The sequence below is a fragment of the Athene noctua genome, chromosome 16 (genome assembly GCF_965140245.1).
Source record: "Athene noctua chromosome 16, bAthNoc1.hap1.1, whole genome shotgun sequence".
NCBI classification, from domain to species: domain Eukaryota; kingdom Metazoa; phylum Chordata; class Aves; order Strigiformes; family Strigidae; genus Athene; species Athene noctua.
In genome coordinates, this window is record NC_134052.1 from 3,371,813 (window position 1) to 3,386,336 (window position 14,524).

The window sequence follows — 14,524 nt, forward strand, 5'->3', positions numbered from 1 at the left end:
CATAGCTTAACCCTGTCTTGCTTGATCACTGAACCAATGTTACGGCCCTGTTTGAATTTCAGGGGTTCCCTTGGCTATAAACTAGTTATACTGATGGTATGTCTTTTTATTTCTAAATGACACATTCCCGATCTGTAGAATGTTTTCTCATTGCCCTTCTCCAGTGACACAAGTCTTTTTTAATGGTTTTATTTCATCCCACCACTACACATCCAGTCCCCAAAGATGCTGTTGTTTGAAGGACTACTTCAATCCTCTTGTGTTACAAATATCTATTGACTTTGTCATCAGTATATTTCATTAGAAGACAACCAGTGGTATTAATGTAAAAATTAAACTTTAACAAGATTCTAAAAGTACCTGGCTGTTAACCTCATGTCCTTGTGATCTCTGCTTGCAGCTCAGTCTTGTTGATTTTCTCTTTTAGCACAGTTCCTTGATGCGTGTATTTTCTTGTAATATTGCCTGTTTTCCTATGAGCCATTCAATTGGATGTTTTGGTAAAACAGTGGTAGACATGACCTCATCATACTTGTTTCATTTACAAAATAACCTCTGTGTTAGGGGTTGTGTTATAGTTTGTTTTGGTTTGTTTTTTTAAAAAAGGTTGTATCTCCCTAATTTGAATATCCATGTTTTATTTTAAACTATTTTTTTTTTGTGTAGCTCTACAACTTTATTCCTTCGTAGTTTCTTCTACGAAAGGCCTTGTACACTGTGGGAAAGGTAAGTGGCTCCAGACTTGCTGTGTGTTCAACAGCTAGTGTAGTACCAGCTCAGTGTTGTCATTAACTGAAGTATTCCCCTGAGGGGTTTGGGTTTTTTGTGCTAATATCTGCCTAGTTTTAGTTTATCCTGTTATCACTGCAGTCATCTTGCATCTTATTTTTTGTTTTCCTCTCACAGGAAAATGTTTCTGAGTTCAGCAATCCTTTATAAGGTTTTGGCCTGATTTAGTTCAGCCTAATGTTTGGCTTTACAGTATTTGATGTCTAGGACACAGTTGTCTCTTCTGATCAGTCCTTTTTCTAGATTCTTGTAGACCATTTATTTTGAACCTCTTTATCCAGTTAGAGGTAAAAATCTTCTCTTCTACACTTCTTCACTTTGCTTACGATGCAGATTCGTTTTCTTAGGTTGACACTTTTCCTTGGAAGAAGTATTAAGATTTTCTGCTTTCTATTCCCTATGTTCCTTGGACCTCAGTAAAATCACTTAGTCTACCAAATTTTTGTCATTCTGAACACTAATTCCAGGCTTGCTTTTGTTTCTTCCCTTTCATTTAGTTTATATGGAAACAGCTAGTGACCACTTGATTTAGGGTTGTATTTTACATCTTGTTTTATGTCACTGTTTTCTTCGCTTCTTACCAGCACCACCTTTGTGTTTCAGGACTCTGTTCTTATTGTCCAAGCAATGTGCATTGATGCAAGAATTATTCTAGCAGTTTCTGACTATGCCTGCTGTGCTGGTTGGATCCTTCCTACTACCTAGTGGACTAGGGATATTTTCCTTCTCCTTGCTGTTCTGTGCTCTGCTTTCTCTTTATCTCCAATTGTATACTTGTTTGTGATTGTCCTTATACTCAATCAAAGGTAGCGGTGTGCTGTAGTTTTTGAAGTGATGGTGACACCTAAAGAAAGGACCACACTCCATCGGTTAGAGGGCTTTTTTGGCCTTGGGTGGGGTTGGTTGAGTGAGACAGGTGGACCTCTCAAACTCGGCTCTGGATAGGGATGCTGAACACTGCTGAGGGGGGAGTATCAGCTGCAAACTGCCCCTGTCACCCTTGGCTAGGAGGGGAGCGCTCTCCTTCGAATGCAGATGCGGGTTGCAATGTGAAATTCTTCAGTGGTGATGTCAGTATGTCAAGCTTGGCCCTTCAGTGCTAAAACAAGAAGCCTCTTCACCTGAAGAGCACTGCAGCCTTTGTGGTCTTTCCTAGTGATGGAAGACGAGGTGCTTAGGGGGTGGCTGAACCCCTGCTTTGTGTCTGCAAGCAAACGCCTTTACGCTCGCCACAGCCGCTTGCCCGTGGCCCTCGGGGCGGCAGGGGCCTGTGCCGGGCAGGACAGGGTGTCAGCCGGGGCCTGGAGACACGCAGGGCCCTGGAACAAATTCATCTCCAGACTTCGCGTGTGACTTTTAAGTCTCCGGAGCTCTCGGGTATTGAACGCGAAGTGCGAACTACCAAGTTTTAAACGCAAATTGGGGTTAAGGGTGTAGTTCCTCTCAGGGCTTGGGCTGCAACCAGCCCCGGAGCACAAGGCAGAGCCCCCCCGGTGGGGACCGCCCGGTGCCGCCGGCCCGGGCCCCGTAGTCGGGCGGGGCGGGGCGGCACCTCCCGCCGGGCAGGGCCGGGGCGGCCTCCGCGGCGCAACAGCCCCCCCCTGCGGGCCGGGCTGAGCCGCGGGGCCGGGAGGTTAGCTGTCACGAGGAGCAGTGCTGGGTTCAGTGGGGAAACGGCGCGATTAAACCTGGCGCACCGTGAGGAAATGCGTGCCCAGCCCCGCTGGGATTTCTACTGAAAGTTGAGTTACTGTCTAACATAGCTCCTGCGCTGTTGGTGATCAACCAGGGGCTTTATCCAGGCGGTCACCACTTCCCTTGGCCTGTGCAAATTCGTGCTCAGATGGTCGATATGATAGGTCTCCTATTTGTGCCTCTTTTAAAATTTATTTTCCCTTCTTGAGGCATGCTTTTTTGATAAAGTTGTTGACGGAAAGCAGTTCTCAGAATTTTGTTAAAGATTGTTTCTCTGCCTGTGTGTAAAGCCTGGGAGTGCAGCAGTACCCGCTGTGATTCGGTATTTGGTAGTTAACTCTCTTGAAAGTAAAGTAAATAATCCTGAAAATTACTGTTTTCAGCTGCAACCGCCTGTGCGCAGCTCGAACAAAGGACCCTCCGAAACCGGGCACCGCTGGCCCGCCGGGCTCCGGCGGAGGGTGGGGGGGGGGGAGAGCACCCCCTCATCCCCGTCGCTCCCCCCCATCCCCGTCCCCCCTCCCGGCCGCCGTGCCACCCCCCGATTCATGCGATACCCTGCACTTACTCTCCATCCCCGCTGGAAACAGGGCAGGAGCAGGAAGCCCAGGTTTGCTGGCAAGATGCTGCACTTCAGCCGCTACCGATAGGAGATTTGTGTGTGTGTGCAGCTGGGCTGGCACAGGGATAGAAAAAGCCCAACCACAGCCACCCCCAGCCCAGCCACTGACGGAGCCGTGGGAGGGGGGCCGGGGGGTGCTGCCCCCCGCCGCGCCGGGGCAGCGGGGCCGGCTCTGCGCGGGCGCGGCCGGCGCTGGCTCGGGGGGGCCGCCCGCCCGCCCGCCCGCCTCCCGCCCGCTCCCCGCGCCGCCCGCCGCCACTTCGGCGGCTCCTCCGAGCAGCACCGCGGCTCCGGCTGCCGGGGCCGCCGCCGCGCCCGAGCCACCAATGCGGGGGATAGCTGCAGGGAGGCAGCGGCGCCGCGGCAGCGGGGAGGGCAGGTGAACTCCGGGGAAGGATGACCGGCGTCGCCGCGATCGTCTTTCTCCTGCAGCTCTTGCCCAAGGCGGAGGGACAGGTCTTCGCAGGTGAGTGCCGCCCAGCCTCGGCGCGGCTCGCCCCGCCGGCTGCCCCCCCCCCCCGGCTCCGCCGGCCCCCGGGGCGTCCCCGCGGCACCTGAACTCTTCGCCTCGCCCCTTCCTCCAGCCCCTCGGCCTCGCAGGGAGCTCCCTGGGCAAGCCCCAGAGCCGGCAGGGATGGGAACGTCCCTCGGCAGGCGGCTGCTCGGCAGGGGAAGGAGCGGGCTTGGGGAAAGTCGGTCGCCGAGGCGAGCCCGGAGCCGCCGCGCGGGGCTGCGGAGGCTTCGCCGCGGGCGGAGTGTGTCCGCGTCCGGGACCGGGGAGGCTCGTTCCTCGGGAACTTGCCCGTGGTGGGAGAGGACCGCAGCGCCTTTACTGCCGGATTCACGACACACGAGTCCTGGCTGCAGCAGACGGGCTTTCCGAGCCCCCGGCGAGGGCCGGCAGCTCGGGAGCGGTCGCTGCCTTTCCCCGCCCGGGGGCCTGGGGTGCTTCGCTGAAGTTTAGCGGCAGCTTTTTCTCCCCTTTTCTCCCAAGTAACTTTCTCGGGGGCGCTCAGCTAGTCGGGCTGGCCCCTTCCCAGTTGTCACTTTCTCTGTCGCTCTGACGTTAAGGAATACTTTGCTCCCTGGCATGTGTGCATTAATAGCAGCCAGCTATTGCCCCCCTCCTACAAGTTCCTTTAGGCATAGTTTGAATTACTTGAAGATGACAGGTGCTTACAGAGCTAGTTTTCTCCTCTTGTGCTGTTTTGTAGGTAAACCGAAGATATGTGTAGTTTTATTTTTCTCCTGGATCTTGTAATATGATACTAATGTTCTCGCTGCAGTTTTTCTTTTTATATTAAAAAACAAACAGTTGTAACTTTCTTCTCTCCTGACTTCATGTATCTAGCTAAGTTGTTTGTCTTTTATCTGTCTCCCCCTCCATCAGTATATTTAAGGCAAGTAAAAACTCCCAGTGCAACATTGGTTAGTGTAGGGATAAATCTCTGTGCTTGTGACTTGGTTTCATACCTCCAACGTGCCTAAGTTGAGTTCAGCTCCAACAGTGGAAGATTTTTCTTAGTTAAGACTGAGAGCTGGAATGACTTTGTCTCACGTCTTCAGAACAGAAAGGGCGCCGAGGGTAGGAGCTGCCCGAGCCCCCTGCGTGCCTCGACCCGCTGGTTTCCGTGGCTGAGAAGAGGGTTCGGGGGTGCGGGGAGGCTGGAGCCCTCCCGTCACGCGTGGCACCGCCGCGGGGTCGGGTTTACATCGCCAGGCAACGGCGCGCATCGCCTCTTCCCGACGCTTGTCACATCAGTTGAGCTTAGAGCCTCGGCTTTTGATGAATCATTTAGCCAGATGCTCAGAAAGAGGAGTGTCTGTGAAAATGGCAAACTTTTAAGGGGGCAGAAAGCACTCTGTGTTTGAGGGAAATAGCAATATAATATGAGCTGGATTCGCGCAAACTTAATGAATCTGTCCGACTAATCTCTATTTTCAGCAAGCCACGAAATACTTTGTTTTCATTACCGGTTTAGTGGGGATAGTGACTGTGGGGCTTCCTAATCGTTAGTATCGCTTTCTGCCTCCTGGTTTAGCACACGCCTTACCATTCAAAAATAAGAGGAGCTGATTTTAAGAAATAATGTTTTCTGAGCTGCTTCTGTTAATGAAGTTAAAATATAGTTTTCTCCTCTTAGATTATGTATCTGGCGTCAAGTGTAGTAGTCAGGACTCTGTCCATATAGCCGATATTTTTTCTGGTAAAAAGCAAAGTTTTCTACATGCACTTTGTCTCAAAATTTCAGTGAAGTTTGGAGAGAATCGAATTAATGCCGTCGGTGCATTTTCGCATCTTCCATGAGGTGGTGCTGTCTCCATAACTATTAGGATGCAAATATCTCCTGTCTCTTTCTGATTGAATTATTTCTCAAAGTCTAATGCGTTTATTTAGCAGCCTTTTGTTAAACATCCCGAAAAATCACTGTGCGAGGAGCTGGCTGGGTTTTTGGATTTATTTTCTTACACGTAGTTGGGCTAAGAAGTAGGAAAGAGACAACATGAAATGGTGTTCAATTCCTACCCAACTTGCACAGCTGCTGCTGCTTCTTTCATATTATTCACAACACAGAAAATTAGGAGTACTACAGAGCGACAGCAGAATGCTGATGGCTTCTTCCTGGAATACCTAGTTGTACATTAAGGGAGCTGGTTAACACTTCTTTATATAATTTCTGTATTGCTCCATCTATAACTCTTCTTCCCAGCAATTAATTTCAGTTGCCTGCAGTCTCTGTATTTATTTACAACTGGAGGTATGGTTTTAAGGTTCTAAACTTTTTGTTAGGTTTAGGGTCAACTACTAATTTAATTCTTCTACTTTCCCGTAGAGGAGACAGAAGCGACACCAGGTAATTCTAGTAATTGTCAATTTTTTTAGGATTTCATAAATTAAGGAACTTTGCTTATGGGGAAGTATTTTCCTTAAAGCACGTGTACAGTTTTTTCTCCCACCAAATATGTGAAGTATTCTTGCAGTTGCTCTGCACTCTGCTACGGTCTGTTTTGTGTGCATTTTCAGCACAATAGAGCGGAGAATGGAGAGATTAAATCATTTGCAGCTGTGAAAAAGCATTCAGGGGGAAAGTAGGACACTGGGTTTACATTAGGACTGTTCACCTGAACACCAGATTACTTTGATGCTTGTTTTTCTTCTGATGTCAGTGTTTGCTTTATTTTTTTTCCCCCTATATTGCTCCTTGTTTTGCTATGGCAGAGCTCCTGAATGTTTGGACGTGTAGCTGGCTGCTTTCAAAGACTGCTGCCACATCATAAAGTTATGGCAACTGATAGTTCATTTTCATTACACATGGTTTGTCCAGGGATGATTGAACAGGGGAGCAAGGGAGCAAACTGCAAGGAATTTTTTGGGGAAGATTAATTCATTTACTAGGAGTTCATTTACTCACAGATTTTGCTGTCAGTAAATTGGCAATGAAAAACGGATCTTTCTGTGCAAGCTACTCTATGTGGCAATTGTTAACAATGCAGCCATTTAACTCAATAATCACTTTTCACTCCCTCTGGGGAGCTGTTAGCACTACAATTCAACTTTATTTTTCATTCCTGGCTGGCTTGATTTGTTTTCTAATAAATAAACAATTAATATTTAAAAGGTGATGTTGTGAAACTGCCTATTTCAACAGTGGCAACGAAAGGTCACTGTGTGTATAAAGGCATTTGTGAATCTGAGTGATAATCCTTCTCTTTTACAAATGCAGAGCCCTTTTTTTACCATCCACCCTTTTGAAAGTCCTCGAGCTCTTTCCTTGTTTAATTGTACTTTTTTTAGTCTGTTACGCTCTATGTGCAGGCCCACGTGCTCTAGTTCTCATTAATATTATGGGAATGATTTGGGACACTTACTGTAGAATATTATAGTATTTTTTTAGAAGGCACCGTCATCTGTTACCATGGAAACCCGAATAGTGGTAAAGATGTAGGTCTGAGGCTTTGTGAACCTAAAGATATGGACAAGGGTTGTTTCTTACAGGAGCAATTACTTTTGAATATAAAATCCAGTTAAGTGGAGAGAAGAAAGGGAAATAAATTGATCTGTTCAGCATTGAACTGATAATCCTTCTGAATAACATTCAGCATAGAAGGATCAGTGTGTCTGATTCTTCCTCTGTATGTGTATGGTGGGGTTTTTTTTAAGCTCATTATTTATCATAATAGTTGTTTTATGCCTCTGGTAATTTTCATTGTAATTTTTATAAATGAGGTAAATGAATGTGTATTGGCAGGTATTGTTCTTTGCTTGAATGAGAAGTGCTGAGTGTAGAATGGAGAGGTGTGCAACATTAGCACTGGAGCTTAAATATTTTGGCAATGAGCAAATTTGAGACTGCCTTAACATGGCCCTAATAAAAAAACTAAATAAAAAACCTAGCAGATGTCATCTGAAATCCACCTACCAAAATGTGATTGAGGTATATATGGGCTTGCTTACTAATGTGAGCAATAAGAGCAATAATATGTATCTGTTTTGCCACAGAAATGCTGAAGCCTACTTAACATTCATAAAAACTCTTATGATGTTTGGGTGACGAGCAGCAGGAGTGCGTGTGTGTATTGCTATATAAAGCGTGTGTCCTTTAGAGAGAGATTTCTTAATTTTTTATGGAAACTGCTTCAGTCTGTTTCCTCGGTGTCTTGTAATGCATAGATAAAATATGTAATGAGGCTTCTAAAATGTGCTTGTAGGTACATTCATAGACGAGGCTTTCCTTGCAGAAATTTTAAACAGCAGCAGCATATAGAGGTCACCTGCTGTTATGAACTAACCCAAGTTGTAGACCAGGTTTTTTGCTGCGATGCAAGAATCCTCCTGTGCCTCCCATTGCCTCTGTACCAGAGGGCTCTACTTCCACCAAGAACAGCTTGTGGGTTGACATTTCTTGGCTCTGTGTTGTCATTCTTGAGAAGAATATGGTACACTTGGCTTTTATGGTATTTCTTGAACATTTTATGAAGCAGTAGTACTTGGCTCATTTAAAATAGCATCTTCAGCCAAGAGTCACTTTTTCCTAGTACCACTCACATTTCCTGGTTCCCTAATTTTTCTTCAGATGGTGCTCTCCCCATTTATGCTGGCTAGCACTACTTGGATAGCACTTCATTTAGATGATATCTGCTTTCTTGGGGAAATCCTCACCCATCTCTTGACATATCACCTTCCTGGCCCTGTGTTGCTTCTTACTATTGAATGCCACTTGCCACCCACCACCCTGCTCTTTCCAGGCAAAACCAGAGGAAAAGAGGAGCCCTACGCACCCCAAAGCAGGTGAATGTTGATGGCATCAGTAAGGACTTCTTACAGCCTGGCCCTGTCTTTCTGTACACTTGTAATTACGTAACGAGCAATTGCTTCTAGTGTTCATTATTACAAGCTCGAAAGACTGTGTATCTTCATGGTAGAGGAGACAATTACTATGTCTTAATCAGACTATGCATCATTTAATCAGACCCACTTGGTTTTTAATACCCGATAAATACATCCCATCTATCATGCCGCAGTTCAGAGATGTCAAATACTTTGCAAGTTGGACAGCAGGGTATTGCATATTCCAGAAGAAAATGCTGATAAGTCAGTTAAAGAAAACAAGGACGTTTGGAGAAAGAAGACTGTAAGTATTTTAATGCTACAGTTAAAGATGATGTAGTTCTGGGAAGCACAGGTGTATCTGCCTGTGAGCAAGACCTGGTGAATAGGACAAGAAACTCCAGGAAGAGTGAACCTACTTGTGCTTGGTCTCCTCTGGCTTGCTTGTTTTCTTTCAACTAGTACTTGTAAATCAATCTAAGGCCAGACGGTTGATTTCTTCTTTTTTCTAGCTAGATCCCTCTGGGACTGCAGGCTTGGGAATCCATGCTGACTTGGTGAATTCTGCTGTGGTCTGATGTGATGCAGCTCATGGAGTTAAAGAATGATTGAGCTGCTCATGAATTTTGGGAGGATGGGACCTGACTCTTATTCCTTGATATTTTTGAGTTTATCTTGCAGAAAGGCTGTGGGGTTTGACAGCTGATGATATTGTGTGGGCACAGATCAGCGCTGCAGCCTGAGCAACCTACGGTTACGCAAACTTTATTCAGCTGTGCTGTTTCTTTGTACTGGAAATGCTTAAAGTATCCTATATCTCATGTTTCGTTAGCTGAAATGTCTTCAGAACCTACATAAAAGAGGAAACAGAGTTTACCACATTTTTTTCACATACATCTTGTCATAATCTCAGCTTCATTCCTGGGGAGTGACTACGTTAAATCACTGGGAAGCAGTTTTTGGCTGCTAATTCAGCTGTACATTGAGCGAAGGAGGGCTGTTTCACTACTTGTGCTCAGCAGTGTTGAAAAGAACAATGATAGCAAGAGTATTACAACTTAATCGAGGATTTATCCATTTATATGTCGGGGATCAATCCTTCTCTTTTTGAATTTGAAGAAAATATCATTACCTGCTTGAGCTGGAAGTAGGGCTTCATGCTGTACTGGGGATGACATTCTTGAAATGTTGTGCTTTTGACTCTAGTACTGCTGAATTTGTCACTGTTACTGGGATGACCTTAATGTGCTTGTGTGTGAATCTTCATTTCCTTGGTATTGACTCAAAGGGCAGCCCCTCAATAACAGGGGGGTGGGGGGGTGGGGGGTAAGGCCTAAATAGGCAAATACAGCAGTTGTGTGCAGTGTGCTTTCATGTTCTTTTTTTTTTTTTTTTTTTAATGAAAAAGCATGGAGTTGAGTATGGTAATGGTGTCATGTGGTTTTGTTGATTTAAGAAGATAATGAAGATCAGTAAAAGTATCGCTTGGCAGAAAGCATGTGTGGTTGTGACCACCTAGTAGACACAGAGTATGAAGATGCAGCGGGGGAGGAAGAAGGGAATTAAACCAATTTGACTGCTATATAGAAGGGTTTTTCTTCCTTTAGAAATACTCTTATTGGAATTGCAGCAGTATTTGCTGGATAAGCAGAAGAACACTTCTGTCAGCAAGATGGGAAGCTGCTGTGCTTGATGGCTCATTTTTCCAGAATAGGGATTTTCTGTCAATGTGCACCCATTTGTATGCTGGCAGCCCCAATCTTACTCTGCATTTCTAGGTGTGAATTCAGTGCTCTAATAGAAACAGTTGTTGATGAAACTGTAAAGTGTAATGTATTTCCACCACAGTCAGTTGTTTCTTAGGGAAATACTTTGCATTTTGATGTTTTTTCAGAGGTGTGTGGCTGAAAGGTATATTATTACCTACACACACCTCCCCCCCCAACAACAATACCCCCACAACAACAAAAAACCTCCAACAAAAAAGCAATAACCAAAAAACCCCCCAAAACTAAACCAAGAGGCTGTGTGTATGTAGCTCCACACATGACTGCATTGCGTTGGTGTCAAGAATTTTTACTACGTTGTTCTCACTCTGTTCCTAAGAACTGAAAAGCACCAATAGAAACATGAGCTATTTCCAGTGTTTTCCATGCAAGTCCACTTGTTTGCAAGAGGTGTATGTACCTGCATTTCTGTTCTAGCGGGGGTAACTGCTTTCTCTAGTTTTTAGCTGGGATATGTTTGTAAATTGGCTGAGCAGAAGAGCTGTTACCTTCCTTCTCATTCTGCACTTGATAGGCAGTTGTCAGTTTCTAACAGTATCAAGTTATCTCTTCCAGTGAGCGTCTTTAATAGAAAGTTCCTTTTTTCCTCTTTATTGTTTATTAAACCTAATGTGATTGCTTTATTGTCTAGCAACTTTGAAACCTTTGAAGAGCCAGCAGCGTTAAATGCTTCAGAGGCACAAATGACTCATTTTTGCTACCCTCATGAAGAACGTTTTCATCTTGCAGTTGTACAAGAGAGAAACAACAAAAGAAAAGGGAGCAGAAGCGCTGCAGCCGTGCAGCAAGGGTGGCAGCTGAGAAGATGCCAGCGTGTTTGGGTGGGGGGGTAATTATGGAGAAGGTGATGGGAAGGTGAATGTGGTGAGATTATAGCAGTAGGAAGAGGAAGGGAGCAAGTACAAGAAGAAACATGAAAGGCAGGAGGAGCCTGGCAGGATAGAAACAGTGAGGAAGCAGACATAAAATGAAGCTCAGAAACTGGCTGCTGTTCCTGGTGCGCGCAGATGGCTGGCGCTGCCATCATTTCTGCCATCTCCCTTTCTGTAAGTTAACTGTGAACCAAAGTTATTGCTAGGTAGCTCATTGTTGCAAATTCTGGTCCTTAGGCTTAAACATGGGATACGGTGCATATTTTTTATTGTCCTTCCTTAATTTCACAGTGACGGTTTCTCAAACGGGTTGAGCTTATCTCTTCACAGACCAAACTGATACAAATATTTTGAATTTACTAGCACCCCGTTCTAGGTTTGCATAGAAAAGCATATGAGATGGAGATGTTAAATTTGCCAGTTGCTATATTTTAAGAGCCTAAAACGTGATAGAAGCAGTTTTCCTTTTTGTTACTCTAGTTCAACTGATATTTCAGAGATCTGTTCCTGTGTTCACACTACAGCTGTACACTGTTTATTTCCGTAATGAAAAAGAATAAGCATGCAAAAGTTATATATATAATATAAATATATATTTTATATATTTGCCCTCTGAAAACCACTGCTGTCCACCCCTGTCCATACCAGAGTAGCTCATCAGGATTGCAGCTGTGTCTGGGTACCTTAGTGCATTGCTGGCTTGGTCCAGAGCCTGTGCCAGGCAGCCCAGGTGTGATGCACAGTTTTGCACAGCAGCCAAACAAAACTCAATGTCCAAAAGTTGTTGTGTCCATCAGCAAGCTAAAGCAATTTCTCTTCTTTGCTCCTTCCCTTCAAAAATTTTTTTCTGAACCTTAGTCGTGGTTTGAGGCACACCTTTTTGTTGCATTGTTATTAGCTCTAACTAAATTTGACATAATCTTCTAGTAAATTTGAGCTTCAGATTGGTGGTTTCCAGCTCTCTGTGCTCCTATGGTCTGGCTGTAGCACTGATTCATTCCCTTTAGGGTGAACAGATCCATCAGAGGCGCCCTGCAGCTCTCCACTCCTCCTGCCTGCAAAAGCCAAGGAAGGAGGCAGCAATGACTGGTTTGTTTGCCAGTAATGCAGTTATTTCATGTTACTCCTGCAAACACACACATGCATATAGTTACTGCCAGGGATGCTGCTGATGGTTCGCATGCTCTGTAGTTGAATAGAACTCACTATTAAATTTCTCTGGTGGGGGGAGATTTTTTTTAAAATCTAGGACCACTTGAAAAGTTTCCACAAATGTGATCTGAAAATTGATTTGTAGGAAAACAGGTGTTCTAAAACAAGCAGTTTCCCTGCAGTTCTTGAGATTAAAACGTTCCAATATGAATTGGAAAAAAAATCCATATAATCTAGTACAAAATAATAGGTTTCAATAAATCTCAGAGGGAGTCCTATGTGTACCTTTTAAGGGGATTTCTATTATGAAAAGGGTGGTCAAAACACTCCTCCAGCTGCCTGAATAAATTATTTTTGCTAGTAATAGCGTCTCATAGACAAACAGTAAATATACTTTTATGATTAAAAAATGGGAGACACTGTATTTACTAACAGATATCAGCACATGGTAGCAATAATTAGAGAAATGGAAAGCTTGGAAATAAACAGGCATTCTGTCCCTGTTGGCACAGGGATAACCTTGGAGACTGCCAAGGCCAGAGCCTGCAAAAATAAGAAAGTATAGTTAATTGTCCTTAAATGAACCTACCAAGCAAAAATAACCTTTTTAAAGTAAACTCTCCACTTTGCATCTTTTCTTATAAACCATGTGCCAAAGTTTTTAATGTTCTATAATGTACTTATTAATATTTCCCTGCATGTTTAGTGTAAAGAATCAGCATACGGAGTACAGCTGCATTGGACGTCTGTTTTACTCTTGCACTTTGATGCTTTTCTGACAATAACACAAAATTATTTATCAAAATGGCTGAGAAGTAATGTTTTGGAACAAAGTCTTGGTGGTGTTTGAAGGTCACTCAGCAGTTATCTATATTAAATCATTGCCCTGGCTTGTTTTGTTTTTAAAAGAGGCTTTCTTTGCCTTCCAGTTGTTCCTATGGCTGTGTTGACATGAAGCGAGAAAGCAGGAAAGTGTTATTCTGCGGCCTCCCCATCCCTGCCTCCCCCCCCCCCCAGCTCTGTGCTGATGAGCTTCTGTTGCTAACAGGATGCTAAATAAACGCGAGAATTTATTTGAAAGAAGCAGTAAATTTCCTTGTGTCACTTAGTGTAATTCCCAGTGGTTGCTGACTTCAGGGTGACTTGCAGGTGTTTGGGACCCAGAGCATGCAGGAAACAACAGAAGCATTATCAATACATGATACAAGTTTGGACTGTACCCTGCTTGTCAAGTGTAATTCATGTCAAAATTTCTGAAGAGAGTACAGAATGAGTGTTTGAATTATACGGCATATATAACAATTTACCCCTAACATGCTTCCTCATAGTATAAGGGATGGCAGACAGATTACTCATCAGGCTCAGACTTCAAAATACAATTTTCATTAAAGTTCAGGAGAAATTTAGAAGTAGTTCCTTTGTAGGATTATCTTAGTGAAGGTAAACTTTAAAGAACTGCAAATTGTAGAAATGGTCTGAGTTCAGAATCACAGGCAGAAATTTGGCCCAAATCTGAGGAAGTATTGCACTATAGATCCAGAGTAGATGTTATTTTGAGTGGATGTGAGAAATTTGGGAGTGATTAATGCTGAAATTTTGAGAGAACTGACAGTTGACAGCATATTTGCATGCTTCTTTTCAAGTTCGTATTCAACTGCAAGTACACTAAAGACAGAATGTGCCACCTGCTGTGCACGTAGTTTAAAAAAGTGGATGTCTGGGATTTTTTTCTGTCTGGAATATTCCCCTCAGCCCTCAACATCATCTTATTCCTGAGAGTGACAAATTAAAGTACTGCGAGTACCTACAAGTGACAGCAGCTTCTTCACTTTTGAACAAAGATTTACAATATCTTAAACACATTTAGCTTCTGGACCTGTAACTGAGAATGGAGCTGTGAAAGGGAGAGCACCTCAGAGGAAAGAAAGGGGAGGAAGAGAGAGTTTTTTAATGTGCACCAAGAGTACTAGAATTAGATTAAAACAAGAAAATAATTTACTTTGAGCATTATGAAAATCTTATTGCAGATCCATGAGGTTGTGGAATTGTGTCCCAAAGGAAGTGGCGGAAACTCTGTTGCCCGAGTCATTTTAATTTAGACAGGACAAAATAATTGACTGTCTTCTGTAGAGGAAAGAGTACTGCACTCCGTGAGAAAACAAATTGAATAATCCACTGCAGGCTTTTTTTCTCTGAATTTCTAACTTTCTTATAATGCTGTTGAAGAGAGAAAAGAGGAGGAGGTATAGTGAGAGGAAAAAAGATGATGCTGTATTTA

General features: G+C 44.1%; 1 protein-coding gene across 1 annotated transcript in view; it reads left to right on the forward strand.

Annotated features, from left to right (window-relative positions):
• The first annotated feature begins 3,382 nt into the window (after window positions 1-3,382).
• The window catches only part of PTPRT (protein tyrosine phosphatase receptor type T), a 457,248-nt gene continuing 446,106 nt past the window's right edge, over window positions 3,383-14,524 (forward strand). The window contains exon 1 of the mRNA XM_074920627.1: window positions 3,383-3,572. Coding sequence (XP_074776728.1) covers window positions 3,503-3,572 — 70 coding nt within the window. The 5' untranslated portion in view covers window positions 3,383-3,502. The remainder of the gene's footprint in view (window positions 3,573-14,524) is intronic.